Source organism: Sinocyclocheilus rhinocerous, unplaced genomic scaffold (assembly GCF_001515625.1).
Source record: "Sinocyclocheilus rhinocerous isolate Xijiao unplaced genomic scaffold, SAMN03320098_v1.1 scaffold323, whole genome shotgun sequence".
In the NCBI taxonomy this organism is placed as follows: domain Eukaryota; kingdom Metazoa; phylum Chordata; class Actinopteri; order Cypriniformes; family Cyprinidae; genus Sinocyclocheilus; species Sinocyclocheilus rhinocerous.
In genome coordinates, this window is record NW_015643640.1 from 1,339,200 (window position 1) to 1,354,760 (window position 15,561).

Sequence of the window (15,561 nt, forward strand, 5' to 3'; positions counted from 1 at the left end):
AAAAAAAAAAAAGCATCTGATAAAAAGGGCTATGTGCCAAAACAATTGATATATTGTTCAAAATTAAGACAAGTATATAGACACTCTTTGGTTGTCATATTGTTTGACAATTGAGGGAATCAGACTTATGTGTGTGTATATACAGTATATATATATTTATATTTTATATTTATATTTTATTTATATATATATTAGTGCTGTCAAACAATTAATCGCGATTAATCGCATGCAAAATAAAGGTTTTTGTTTACATAATTTGTGTGTGTACTGTGTATGTACGTGATTCCCATCCACTGACATTATAAGACTGACAGACTGCAACGGTTTCGAGTTAAAAATCTTCGTTTGTGTTCTACTGAAGAAACAAAGTCACCTACATCTTGGATGCCCTGGGGGTAAGCAGATAAACATCACATTTTCATTTTTGGGTGAACTATCCCTTTAAATAAGGCACTGTTTGATGGGACAGCCATTTTTAGAGGTGTCCGAAACCTTAGTGGACATTATCGAGTGCACTCGTTCAATCCCACAATGCACAGCAATACTGAGTGTACAACTGATGTATGCTCAACGGCTAGAGAATACCCATAATGCACCGAAAATTGCATAATAGGGGCACTTTAATTAACCATTTCATGGAAGCATAAAATATTGTGTGGACATGAACAACTAATCATGATAACTTACACCGATTGGTTGAAGACTGCATTGATTTGTGGGATGCCAGATTTGTTCGATGGGAACCAGCACTCGCATCTCTGATACTGTCCAGTTTCTTAGAGCCTGACAGATGAGCGTCTGCCAAAGACAGAGACACACAGGGGTGAACCTACATTCAGTTAGACTTTATATATTCTAGCGTTAATATTTAGTGTCTACATGCCAATACTTTGCAGTGTTGTTAACTAAAACGTTAAAACTGCTCCAATAACTAACTAATAAATACATTTTTGGTCAATAAAATAAAGCTGAAATAAAATAAAGTGTAAATATCAGATGAAAAACTTAAACTTGAAAATAAAAAAAAATAAAAATAAAAATTCAAACGGATATTTTTCCATAAAATGAAAACCACAAAGGGCAAAAAAGACTTAAAGAATAAAAAAAAGTTATACTATGGAAGCCCGTTTTCACCACTGCATAAAAAAAGTCATTTGAAAAAGTAAATTTCTCAGAATTGCGATATAAATATAGTTGCAGTTGAGTTTTTTCTTAGAATTGAGAGTTTATTTCTCGCAAATGTGAGTTTTTATCCTGCAATTCTGAGAATAAAAGCCAGAATTGTAGATAAAGTGTCACAATTACCTTTTTTTCATTTGTTATTCAGTGGTGTAAAACGGGCTTCTACACACTATACTGTTAAACAAAACTATACTTATATGAGAAACGGATCAAAATTCAAAAATGACAAAAAGAGCGGTGAGAACATTCTGGTAAACTTATCCTTTTGTGCTTAGGGTTGCAAAGGGGTGGAAAATATCCGGAAACTTTCCAAAAATCCCTGGAAAATTCAAAAAAAAATCCTGGAAAGTTTCCAAAATTTCTGGAATGTTTCTGAAATTTACTGGAAATTATCCAACTTTTTTGCAACCGTATTTGTGCTCCACAGAAGAAAGTCAGATAAGAAATAAAAAACACGAGTTTGAAATGAAACGATAATGTCTGGACTGTTGACTGGTGAAATCTTGCAAGTAATGCTCTACATTTGAATAGTATCTATGCATACTGTTGTAGACCGGCCTATCTGAATGCATTTTTCAGAGAAAGACTTTTATAAATTGGTTCATCCATTGCACACTGAGCTAAGTAATCAAATAAGCCAATGCAATCAACAAACAGGACAAACTTGCTTATTATGTGCTTATATAGGACACGTGGTGAGCCGTCCCAGATGTTTGAAGAGGGAAAAAAATAAGTACATGGATTACTGCATTCCCTACAGAACAAGAGCAAAGTGGATCTGCCACTGTACACACAGAAATACTGTATGATCAATCAAACAAATAATACAGTTCAGCTAAAACCATCAAACAAAACAATAGAAAATGCATTGGATTTAAACTGGCATCAATCATATGACCAAACTTGAAAATGACTCGACCTGACTGCAAAACAATGCTGAAAAAAAACTGCATACTAAAAAGCCAGTTTATCCATTACAGCAGATGCATTTTATCCTTAATTACAAAACTAATATTAAAATGTGAAATATGACCTTGAGAACATGATAATAAATGATAATAAAATGAATACTTATTATTATTATTATTATTTGTAATGTAATGCATGGCTTTTATCTCTGCCAGTTTTACACTTAAAAAATATTTTCAACCAGTAACACAATATGTGAATGAAAAATAAGAGTGTTGTTACTGTTAAACAATGCTGGGTAGTAACTGATTACATGTATTCTGGATTACAATAGCAATAAATTGCATTAAATTATTAGCAATATATTATTCATAATTTATTGATTCCCCCATTTCTTCTTTTTCATCTTTTAAATTCCCTTTCTAAAATAGCCTACCACTTATATAGAAAATAAAGACCAGTCACTAGTCAGGTGGCTACACAGCATTTGACCACTGGATTTACAAAAAATCCTTTTATTTTTAAGAAGCGTTTCAACATTGTATCAATACTGATGAACATTAATTTTTATTCTTTTTTATTTATTTATTTTTTATATAATTTTTATTTTATTATTTAACCATGTGTTACTATGTCTTTGGAAGGCTTTTATCTTTCAAACACATTAAAATGGAAAATTTTTGTCAGCCGAACCTCTTTCACATAATATATTTACTTGATATTTTAAGGTAAGAAATTAATAACACATGTGCATGTTCACGGTTCTCTAACATTGGTGAATGGTCACATGACATGCAAACAAATAACATTTCATTTTTTTAATGTGTTTTTTTTTTTGATTGATGTTATTTTAATTTTAAATTTTTATGAATTAATTTTTTAGCTTTTCATTAACCTCACTAACCCTCTACAGTTCCTTCACTAACCCTCATTTGTTATATATAACATACATTATGTTAATAATAACGAATGAAATATATTTTCTTATTCTTTGTCATTTTATATCAATATGGTACAAGATTATCCTATTTAAATAAATATGATAAATGAGTTAGATTAAAAGTAGTCTGATTATATTACCTAAAATGTGTAATGTAATGATTACGGTTTTTTTTACGTCTTAATTTGGTTTTTGGGGTGCACTACAATAGGTTTTCATGCTTGATTGTTGTTATTTCTCTTATAAGCTCTGTTTAGTTCCTGTTTCGATGAAGCCCCTCCTTCTGAAACACAAACTGTGCTCTGATTGGTTAGCTGGCCCAGTGCGCTGTGATTGTTGTGTTCCGGAAAGGACACGCCCCTTTCCATAAACGTGTGTTTCATCTGTGAATATTAACGATGGCGTCAGTTTCGCCCGATTCATTCGTTTTGTGCAGAACGTCTGCAAACACAAATAAAGGGCTTTTGGAACCGGGGGGGTGGTGGAAGAAACCGCATCTTATCGCCACGAGGACAACACGCTCTTCTTCTTCTGAGTCTTCTGTAGCGCAGCTCAACCAGACCACACCCGTGGGCGGAGATTATTTAAATGAGTGACATTGTGACTTCACAACATGCAGAAGAAGCGTGCTGTAGTCCTGAACGAGCCGTTTGCTGTCGTTCTTGAAAAGTGTTTTCTGTTAAAGAGAATATCTGCCTTTGGAGTGGACTTTGGACTCAAACAGCAACATTACACACCAACTAAAGCTGAAATAGTGCAAAAAGCATAACAGGACCAGTTTAAATATTGAAAAAGATTACTCGCAGCCAAAAACACTATGTACATTCATAAGGTGTGTTTTCAAGTATTAGCGGAATAAAAACAACAAAACCAGTGGACAACATTGTGGTTCATCTCCTCTGTTCATACACTGTTAAACAAGATGGGCAGCTTTACCTGTCCCTTTCCCATTGAGGGGGGTGTTATAACGGGACCACATGGTGGTCTGTCTGGGGGCGTCTTCATTGGACACTGCGGTGCCATCCGGATTGGCATAGAACAAGAGGAGCGGCTGGAAGTGACCCCGGATGCATTTAGATGCCACATCTTTCCACTTGGAGCCAATCTAGATACAAGATATCAGACACAGAAATATGAGAGCGTATGATCATATTGCTTCAGCATCTGCAACCATAGTCCAATGCAAACTAGATCTGAGCCAAATTTAAAAGTGCTTGCTAATGCTAAACATAGATTTAATTATTATTCACGCGGACACTAATGACATCCGGCTTTACTGGTCGGGAAATCCAAAAAGTGATTTTAAAGAGATGAGTGTGCTTGCAAAGATGATGGCAAACACTTTAATCTGCTCTGGTGCTACTCCAAAAAGGTGGCGAATAGAGATATGTCATCCAAATGGTGTCCAGAGAATATAGTAAAATAGCATTCAAAGATACCGTAACTGGAATAGTTTGTGATGTAGACCTGGTGTGCTGAAGAGAGAATCAGACACAGCGCATAAATCACACCATAGAGACTGTGTTTGCTCTAACTCTTAACTGGGGTTAGCCTACTCAATCTGCAGCTCATTATCAGCCTGTCTAATTACAATTACTTCAACTAAAAATAGATTCACTAACAAACATCCACATCTGATTCCACTTTAATAGAGAGGAAAAGCCACCTAACTTAGTACAGTATCATTACACTATACTGACTAAACTACTAAAGGAGGTACTTTATATAGTTTCTAAACCACTTCTCAAATTTTTTTTACTTTTTCCTATCTTTAGGTATGGAAGCCTGTTTCCGCCACGATATAAACTCTCAATTCTGACTTCATAACATACAATTGCGAGTTATAAAGTCAGAATTGTGAGATGTAAACTCACAATTGTAAGCAAAGAGACTTTTCTTCTCAGAATTGGTCTTTATAACTTACAATTGAGAGTTTATATTTGACAATTTTGCGGGGAGAAGTCAAAATTGTGAGATGTAAATGAACAATTGCAAGAAAAAAGTCAGAATTGCGAGTTTATATCTTACAGTTCCAACTTTATTTCTCACAATTGCTGGTTTATATTCCCCAATTCTGACTTTATAACTCACAATTGCAACTTTATATCACACAATTCTGAGAAAACAAGTCAGTATCAAGAAATCATAACTGTATCCTTGTCAAAGTATCATTTTCATTCCCATTTGGTTGCACTTTAATTTATGTGTCTTTTCCCAAGAAAGTACTTAGTAATATAAGGTAACTACAATGATAAGATGGGTTAACATCCTAGCACCTCTTTTCTACACGATGTAGATCATTCAGTAAAATTAGTAGCAGCTAAAATAATTTCTTGGGTCACTCTGTGGTATTAGTAATATTGCAAAGCTTAAATCGCAGCTCAAAACGTACCTGTTCTCTGAGTGCTATCATTCATAGGTGTTGCTCTGTATTTGTTTCTGTCTTGTATCTGATGCTGATTGCTACTTTTATGTAATGTCCTTCTTTTGTCTATGTATTATACAACACAATGCAACAAATTTGTTTGACTTCAATTTTCTATGGTTCTGTTTAAGGATACGTTGAGGGTTAGTATATAGTTATTACCGAGTTATTAATTACTATAGTAAATAAACAGTATGTACAAGCAGAACAGGACTGTAAAATAAAGCTTGATTCCAGAAATTAGTCAAATGATTGTATGATTTCAGAAGCCAAAGTGCTGCAAGAATCTGTTGGATAATTTGTAGTTTGATATATTTGTAAATATTACATCATATTCCAAATTACGAAGGCGTTTTAGTGCCACGTTAAAAAAATATATATATCTAAGATTACGAGATTAAAGTCGTATCAATACGAGAAAAGTCTAAATGTTTTGAGAAAAAAAAGTCAAAATTACGAGATTAGTCGTAATATTTTAAGAAAAAAAATTTAAATTACGAGAATAAAGTCATAGCAATACGAGAATAAAATTGAAATATTCTGAGAAAAAAAAAGTACAAATTACGAGAATAAAGTCGTAGCAATACGAGATTAAAGTCGTAATATTTTGAGAAAAAGTCAAAATGACGAAAAAAAAAGTTGTAGCAATACGAGAATAAAGTTGAAATATTTAAGAAAAAAGTCGAAATTGAGAAAAAAATCTAAATTACGAGATTAAAGTCGCAATATTTTGAAAAAACAGTCGAAAATACAAGAATAAAGTTGTAGCAATAGGAAAACAAAATTGAAATATTTTGAGAAAAAAGTCGAAATTACGAGATTAAAGTCGTAGCAATACGAGGTTAAAGTCTAAATGTTTTGAGAAAAAAAGTAAAAATTACGAGAATAAAGTCATAGCAATGCGAGAATGAAGTTGAAATATTTTGAGAAAAAAGTCGAAATTACGAGAATAAAGTCGAAATGTTTTGAGAAAAAAGTCGAAATTACGAGAATAAAGTCATAGCAATGCGAGAATAAAGTTGAAATATTTTGAGAAAAAAAAGTAAAAATTGCGAGAATAAAGTCGTAGCAATACAAGATTAAAGTCGAAATGTTTTGAGGAAAAATTCGAAATTACGAGAATAAAGTCGTTGCAATACGAGAATAAAGTTGAAATATTTTGAGAAAAATCGAAATTACGAGAATAAAGTCGTAGCAATACGAGAATAAAGTTGAAATATTTTGAGAAAAGTCGAAATTACGAGAATAAAGTCATAGCAATACGAGAATAAAGTTGAAATATTTTGAGAAAAATCGAAATTACGAGAATAAAGTCATAGTAATACGAGAATAAAGTCGTAATATTTTGAGAAAAAAGTCTAAATTACGAGAATAAAGTCTAAATGTTTTGAGAAAAAAAGGCAAAATTATGAGAAAAAAGTCATAGCAATGCGAGAATAAAGTCGTAATATTTTGAGAAAAAAGTCGAAATTACGAGAATAAAGTCTAAATGTTTTGAGAAAAAAAGGCAAAATTATGAGAAAAAAGTCATAGCAATGCGAGAATAAAGTCGTAATATTTTGAGAAAAAAGTCGAAATTACGAGAATAAAGTCTAAATGTTTTGAGAAAAAAAGGCAAAATTACGAGAAAGAAGTCGTAGCAATACGAGAATAAAGTCGTAATATTTTGAGAAAAAAGTCGAAATTACGAGAATAAAGTCGTAGCAATGCGAGAATAAAGTCGTAATATTTTGAGGAAAAAAAATCGAAATTACGAGAATAAAGTCGTAGCAATACGAGAATAAAGTCTAAATGTTTTGAGAAAAAAAGGCAAAATTACGAGAAAAAAGTCATAGCAATGCGAGAATAAAGTCTAAATATTTTGAGAATAAAGTCAATATTATGAGAATAAAGATTATAGCAAAATACAGACAATATGTCTTACAATGTTTTTCAAGCTCTTTAATGTGGATCAATCGTCTTTTCGATTACAATGAGACATTCGTTTTATTAAATTATACTGTTTTCTTTGTGAAAATTCCACCACCTACTCCGCAAAAACGTCTGTGGTGTCCAACCTTTCATTCCTCAAGTGTATTTAATTAAAAACAGCAATAAAACGCTCTAAAGGTTGAAGTGGGCTCCGACTCATGGCATGCAATGGTACTGTAAATACCAAAGCCACTGACAGCAAAATGATGAAAGCAAGCTGCTGTTGACTGCCATGATCAATCAAATGCTGGAATCTCATGGATCAGCCCTACAATCTTTGATTTAGCAGCTAAGATCCAGCACATTTAAGGAGGTAAATGTCAAATAATAAATGAACCATTTCACTCTTGTGTGCACAAATATGACCCTGGAGCACAAAAGCAGTGTTAAGTCGCTGGGGTATATTTGTAGCAGTTTTCATCAGTGACTCTATAGAACAGCTGAAGAATAAACAGAGAGAACAGTCAAACTGACATTGAAAACTAGGAAAATTTGATATTTTGAAGCATTGTGCTTCACAATGTGACACACTTAGTCTACAGCAATGTATTCATCCCATCTGCAGCCTGCGATGTCTAAACATCAGAATAAAAGGGTAAACTGCCTTTAGCTCGAGCGATTCAAGCTGATGTACAGGATGGTTTTGTCATAGTGTGCCAAGGTTCATGATGTCTCCCCTGGTTTAGTGACCTAGATCCAAGAGTTCAACTTTATATTTTTTAATAGGATATATTACACCGATGCGTATTGAGAAGATGTTTATCAATGCTACAGGCCTGTGTTTCAAGTTTAAAAAAGATAAAGGTACATTAATTGATTGTTTTTGGTACTGTGACAAAATATTGCCATATTGGAAAATACATAGCGTAATGAAAGGTCTTATTAAACTAAACTTTGATATGACCCCAGCTTTGTATTTATTGAATCTTAATGTGAACAGTCTGTTTAAAAAAGATGCAATACAGTTATTTATTGTCCTGGTATGTTTGGTTAAATATGCATTTTGTTACTTTTGTTGCTTTTAAAATGTGGATATCACAGATTGCTAAATGAAAAGCTCACCTATGATAAACATCAAAAATCTGATAAATTCTGGGTGATATGGTTTTCATCTCGTCTTTCTTGACGTACATAGGTCTGTTTTTAACTTCCTTTAATTTTATTTGATCTCTTATTTAAAGATCACTAACGGTGTGACCTTTTTTATTATTTGTTGTCATGTTTACATGTATATATGTCCCTTTTTTCCTCTCTCATTCATTTTTTACGTATCTTTTAGGTTTTGTACATTCTGTAACATGAATATATGTTGTGATACTGTTAATATTAATTTGATACTATGGGAAAACAATTTAAAAAATGTTATTTTATCACCGATACACTATTGTGGTTTTTGTTTATTTTGTATTAGATTTTATTTTTATATTTTCTGTTCTTATTTAAAATTAAGTTAAAGTTTTAGTGATTTTGTAGTTTGTGTTTATTATTTTTATTTTTTTTAGTATGTTATTATTAAGTTTTAGTTTATTTGGTTGTAGTCATTTAAGTACTTCAGCTTACACTAAATGAGAAAGGTTGCCTTGCAACCTAGCTGAAATAAAATAAGTTTCAGGTTTTTAATATTTTATTTCAGTTGATGAAATATTCTTATTACCAACTCCACATTTATATATATATTTTTTTCATTTCAATTTAATCATTTTAGATTCATGATATAATTTGTATTTAAACATTTTTAAACAAATTAGAACAATTCTAAACAGAAAATTATGAGACTTTTGGACACCGCTCCAGACACTATATATACATATTAAAAAAATTATAATAATAAAAAAAAAACCTTCAGGTAAAAATGCGTAATAGACATTTAGTTTTGGACTTGTATATACGCCGGTCTCCCTACATGTTGGTAAATCAATGTTTTGATTTAAACATGACAAACAGTAGTATAATTACCCAACACCATCATATTGAATAGACACTGAATAATAAACACTGATAATGAATGAAAATGAATGAAGACAGCTACAGTGGTGCGGAGAGATTTGACCTCACCCCCGAGAGATTAAGGTTTGGACCCAGAGAGCGGATGACATCTTCAGTGAGGTCAGACTGTTCAGCGTCCCACACAAAGCCAATGGTGACGATCTCTGGGCAGTTCATCAGCACACGGCGGATTTTTATACTCTGCCCACAGTTACTCTGCAATGCACAGATCAAATTACACTGAGCGAATGGTCAAAACAAAGCCATGCTGACACAGTGCATTATAACAATACTGTTTGATTTGTATAGTGCCTATGAAGGCCGGAAAGAAAAGCATGAAGAGAGATTAATTATAGTAATTAAATCAAATCGAAACACTACATGATGGAAATAATGGACAGAGAAGTAGGGGCGGAGTAACTAGTGTAAGTTTTAGGGGCAGAATTATGAAAAGATTTGTAAATTATAATGAGACACTTATATCATATGTATTAGGAAACAGTCCGTTTCATCTAAAAGGCATCTAAAAGACAATGAGAGATTTCAGATGTCAAAGTAACATACCTACACAGTCATTTTGAATTGTTTTAAACCTACAATATATGCAACTAGTGAATTGTTAAAGAGTTACAAACCTCACAAATGTTACAAATGTTACAAACCTGTGACTTTCTCTCTTCTGTGGAACACACATATATTACTTTTTTGATTTTGTGTCCTTTTAATTAAAGCCTGAAAGTTCCAGTACCCATTCATTACAATTGCATGGAAAAAAAAAAAAAGAGTGATTAGTACATTCTTCAAAATTTGTCCTTTTGTTTTTGTTGTGAAGTATTCTAGTATACTCAGATTTAACACTCGCACTACAGTTGCTCCTTGGCGATTCATATCATGCAAGTCAGCGGCTGCACGTCTTTGAGAATAAGGAACACAAAATTAATAGCCGTGGCTCCTGATGATATACTGAGGTCTTATGAAGCGAAACGATCACTCTGTGCAAGAAACTGAACATCATTTACAACATTATTACCTGTGATCCAGAGCCTCAGGCAAACGGTTCACTTTGTGAATGAATCATTCTTTTGAACCGGTTCTTTTTAGAGAGCTGAATCAGTTCATCACATCAGACTCAATCAAAACTCACTTTCAGTCGCTGCGACTAGAAATGAGCCGGAATAGCGGTGTATCTGATTCTGTGATGAATTAACTGATTCAGCGCTCCAGCTCCTGCAAACAGACACTAACTGAGCAAACAGTTCGACTAGAGCCTCAGGCAAACGGTTCACTTTGTGAATGAATCATTCTTTTGAACCGGTTCTTTTTAGAGAACTAGCTGAATCAGTTCATCACATCAGACTCAATCAAAACTCACTTTCGGTCACTGCGACTGGAAATGAGCCGGAATAGCGGTGTATCTGATTCTGTGATGAATTAACTGATTCAGCGCTCCAGCTCCTGCAAACAGACACTAACTGAGCAAACAGTTCGACTCGGACTGAAGACCTGCTGATATGCGAGAACCGAACACTTGAACGAAGGGCCAAATGAACGTTTTTATAGTTTCTCATTGTTTACATAAAAAGGTGAGCTGATGAAGACGAGTTTATTCACTTTATATGCTTTAGACACATAAAACATCCACGTTTCACATCATTATTGGGTGCTTTAATAATATAATTGCATATATGTGACGTCATTGCATGATTACGTTAAACGAACAGTTGAACTGAACCAGTTCATTGAATCAAACTGTCTGAATGAACCAGTTCGTGGAAAAGAATCATATTTCCTCATTTGCCTGAGGCTCTGGATCACAGGTAATAATGTTGTAAATAATGTTCAGTTTCTTGCACAGACTGATCGTTTCGCTTCATAAGATCTCTATATATCGTCAGGAGCCACGGCTATTAATTTTGCGTTCCTTGATATGCTTTTTTTATTCTCAAAGACGTGCAGCCGCTGACTTTTATGAATCACCAAGGATCACAGTTTCGGCTAAAAATCTTCTTTACTGTTCTACTGAAGAAAAAATGTCACCTACATCTTGGATGGCCTGAGGATGAGAAAACTAACATCAAATTTTCACTTTTGGGTAAACTATTCCTCTAATACAATGTCCATGAAGAGAGAAAAATAAATGCATAAAAACATTAATTTATCTTTCTATTTGGTTTCACTTTTAAAAAACTCTTATCTACAGATCAAACTGTGATAAGCAACACCGAAGTAAACAGTTTTTAACTTTTAAGAAATAAGGCAAATAAGGCGAAATCTGGTGTACATGCAACTAGTTTAAAAAGAAAGAAAAGTTGATATACAGGGCAGTTGCGGAGATCTCCGATGGTGTTGGCCGCCTGCAGCAGTTCACCAAACATGTCTGAACGCAGTCTGTCGGTCTTCTCCAAGATTCGCTCCACTTGTTGACTGACAAAAGAGCAAAGAGTGCACAGAGAGGACCATTTCAGTCACTAAACCACTCTAGAGAGCAGACAGTGTACCTCTGACCTCTATTCCACTTTGCAAACAGTGCTGTTTTCTGTGAAGCTTTCAGACACGGTCGGTCAATTTCACGTCCCAAAGAATGCATGCAAGACGGTTAAAATGGGTCTGTTGGGTCCTCACACTGACACTATTCATAAAAACATACACTATTATTGTTACTCGGCTGAAAACATTTTGCTCTCCAGGAGAGAATCCCTCACAGTAGATGATTTCATTCACTCACCATAGTGCTGTGGAGGACACATAGTGCACGAGCTCAGTGAAGGGAAGATGGTCTGATGATGCTCCACAGCTACGACAAACAAACTACGGAGGGAAAGAAACTCCTGTGAGGGTGGAGTGAAGTCTAACCAAGCCACCAAGCATTACAGAAACCTGCCATCGTAACGGATTGCCATGCACATTTGAACACAAACAGAGAACAAACGGTTAATGAGTAAGTTTTAATGAAAATGGAAAACGACATCATAGTACCTGCTCATAGAGCGTCATGGCAAACTTCTGGTGGGTGATGCACGATTTGGAAGTACACATTTCTGTGGATGAATCAGAAACGAGGTGCAGGTGTATCCGTTCTAAAATGTTCTCCTGTCTCCCAAAGTTTACAAAACAGATGCAAAAAAAAAAACTATGATCAGTGATGAATCAGATTCTATTGACACAGATATTCTTAGCGCTAGCCTAATACTTCATGTTATTTTTAAAAATCATTGTTATTATTAGAGACATTAAACTATCACAAAGTAGGTCAAACAACAACAACAACAACAAAACAGCTACTTAAAATAAAGCACATTAATGGCACCACATGGATTCAAATTATTCAAAGCAAGAGTAAACAATTATATCTGATTGCTCATACAATAAGTTGACAGAGCATTTAATACATATACTGTACAACACTATTACTATAAGAAACTGCTAATAAGGACAATATACAGTATATATGTATATACACACGCTCTAATTAGATCCTTAATTTTCATCACACAAGTTTGAGATAGAAAAGGCTTGGATAGTTCACCCAAAAATGAGAATTCTGTCATCTACTGTAATTCTAAACCTGTATGATTTTTTTTCTTCTGAGGAACACAAAAAATACATTTTGAAAAAATGTCAAAGTGTTTTTTTTTTCTTACCATGGGTCCAATGTTGTTTGGACTCCACTGACTTCGAAAATATAAAAAAAAAGACTATTATACAGCTTTGGAACAACATGATCGTGAGTAAATAATGACATAATTTTCATATTTCTGTGAACTATCCCTTTAGCTCTGATATGCAGCTTTTACTATAAAATGCAAACATTTAAGCAATAGCCATAGACTGCAGAGCTCATGAAATCTGGCTTAGACCACTGCACACAAGTGAATGTCATTTGTGACCCTGATCAAATGAGATCAGCTGACACAGTGATGTATAAACCACTTTAACTTCCCAGAGATGCATGCAACTTGAAGCACTGCCATACAACTCCAGTTTAATAAAACCTTACTGGCCTGAGAAACCTTCTTTGTAAAAAGATTAGGCTTAAATCTACAGTTAAGAAGACTCTCTTGCACCATGGCTAAACAGAGAGGTGTTTTTATCTCAAATAAATTGAAATTCGAAATTAAAGGGGTCATATGATGCTATTTTAAAGATCATTATTTGGTGTATTTGGTGTAACAGAATATGTTGACATGCTTTAATGTTCAAAAAACACATTTTCCTCTGAGGTCAGACATACAAAACACTCGGCTGCATCATCCATGAGGCCCAGCTGGAAGCGCTGCTCATCTTTAAAGGTCTCGGCCAGAGCGTGACGCAGGGTATCTGACGGCAGAGCCCGCTCTCCACTCTGCTGGAACTGACAGAAGATGCTCTGTGGAAAGAAACTGAAATAAACCTCACGTACAAACAGAAATGCAAGAGTTCCTTGAGAAAAATATATGTTGCAAAGTGTATGATTATGAATGTCTGTGTCATGTTAACTCACAGAACTGAGTAAGTCCAGACTCACTGTTTGTTTACGGCTTTATACAAAGACAACATCCTAACTATAATGGAAGTGCATAACTGACTTGAGATGTTCTTCATTGGAAGAATCTTCATTAACTGTACTATTACCTTTAGAATTTAAAGAACTAAATGAAATGTGACCCTGGAGCACAAAACCAGTCATAAGGGTCAATTTCTCGAAATTGAGATGTATACATCATCTGAAAGCTGAATAAATAAGTTTTTCATTGATGTATGGTTTGTTAGGATAGGACAATATTTGGCTGAGATACAACTATTTGAAAATCTGGAATCTGAGGGTGCAAAAAAATCTAAATATTGAGAAAAATCGCCTTTAAAGTTGTTCAAATGAAGTTCTTAGCAATGCATATTACTAATCAAAAATTAAGTTTTGATATATTTACGGTAGGAAATTTACAAAATATCTTCATGGAACATGATCTTTACTTAATATCCTAATGATTTTCGGCATAAAAGAAAAATTGATAATTTTGGCCCATACAGTGTTTTTTTGGGTATTGCTACAAATATACCCCAGCGACTTAAGACTGCTTTTGTGCTCCAGGATCACATATTGTTTCTTGTATCCACTATTTTGAATAATTTTTCCACAGAGCTTGACAAAGCAGTATGGGATATTTTTATCCTTAGGACACATGCTATGTTGTCTGAAATTTTGGTTGAAATTAGATCTTTGGGTCACCATGAAATCAAAACTGACAATTATTTGGACTTAAGTTTTATGGAATATTGCGGTGTTTATTATAAATGATTTGTGTGCACATTTTTTAATCTTTTTTTAATTCATGTGTCCTCATAATCTGACGTGTGTACCGGTGCGAGGGCTAAGCATTAATCCAGCAATGTGTCACTCACATGAGATCACAGCAATTAATGATCCAATCAATTCCAGATGGACAAAATCAAGCTCAGAGCTTTCACTCGGATATACGTCACAATAGGGAAGAACTAGGACTTTTGTAAATTAGATTGCATGCAAACTTTAAAAATTACCATAAATTAGCGATTTACAATTTGCTTACTAGGGTTTGAGATATTTGAGCCTTCATGTGCACACCTTTAAAGCGCAGAAAATACAGGCTTCGCCCAAGCAGAAATGTCCAGAGAGCTGTCGCAGGCTCCTCCTGAAGATGTCAAGCTGCCAAAGAACCTGTAAGAAACTAGTCTTTAGTTTGCATAAAATCAGCCTACCACAGTGTACCACATGCAAACATTTCTCACCCTTTATTATAAACTAATTAAAATATTCAGGGCACCTTTTACCACAACTTAAATGCATGGTTGCAAGTTTGAAAAAAATAAAATATATTAAATATAATATATATATATATATATATATATATATATTATGTGTGTCATTTTGACTCAACCACTGATTTCTGCGATAACTGAATTTCTTTAAAAATTAAGTTGTAGTAACTTAATGAAAGTCTTGTTAACTTTGGAAATATTGGGTTGAGGATTTTAGGTTCCCAGCATGCTTTGCATAGGACTGGATAGGGGGAATAGATTTTGAAATTAAGGATAATTTATGTGTTTTTAGTGAAAGATCTGCTAGACAAACAAGGAACTCCTGGAATAATCAAGACAAATGTGTGTGTGTGTGTGTGTGTGTGTGTGTGTA

The 15,561-nt window shown here is 33.9% G+C and overlaps 1 protein-coding gene across 1 annotated transcript in view; it reads right to left on the minus strand.

The window, feature by feature from the left end:
* The window catches only part of LOC107757572 (inactive ubiquitin carboxyl-terminal hydrolase 54-like), a 27,847-nt gene that overhangs the window by 8,608 nt on the left and 3,678 nt on the right, over positions 1–15,561 (minus strand). The window contains exons 3-11 of the mRNA XM_016575089.1: positions 14,995–15,087; positions 13,645–13,779; positions 12,390–12,503; positions 12,139–12,221; positions 11,732–11,837; positions 9,483–9,629; positions 7,823–7,867; positions 3,968–4,136; positions 688–798 (exon numbers count right to left, since the gene is read on the minus strand). Coding sequence (XP_016430575.1) covers positions 688–798; positions 3,968–4,136; positions 7,823–7,867; positions 9,483–9,629; positions 11,732–11,837; positions 12,139–12,221; positions 12,390–12,503; positions 13,645–13,779; positions 14,995–15,087 — 1,003 coding nt within the window. The remainder of the gene's footprint in view (positions 1–687; positions 799–3,967; positions 4,137–7,822; positions 7,868–9,482; positions 9,630–11,731; positions 11,838–12,138; positions 12,222–12,389; positions 12,504–13,644; positions 13,780–14,994; positions 15,088–15,561) is intronic.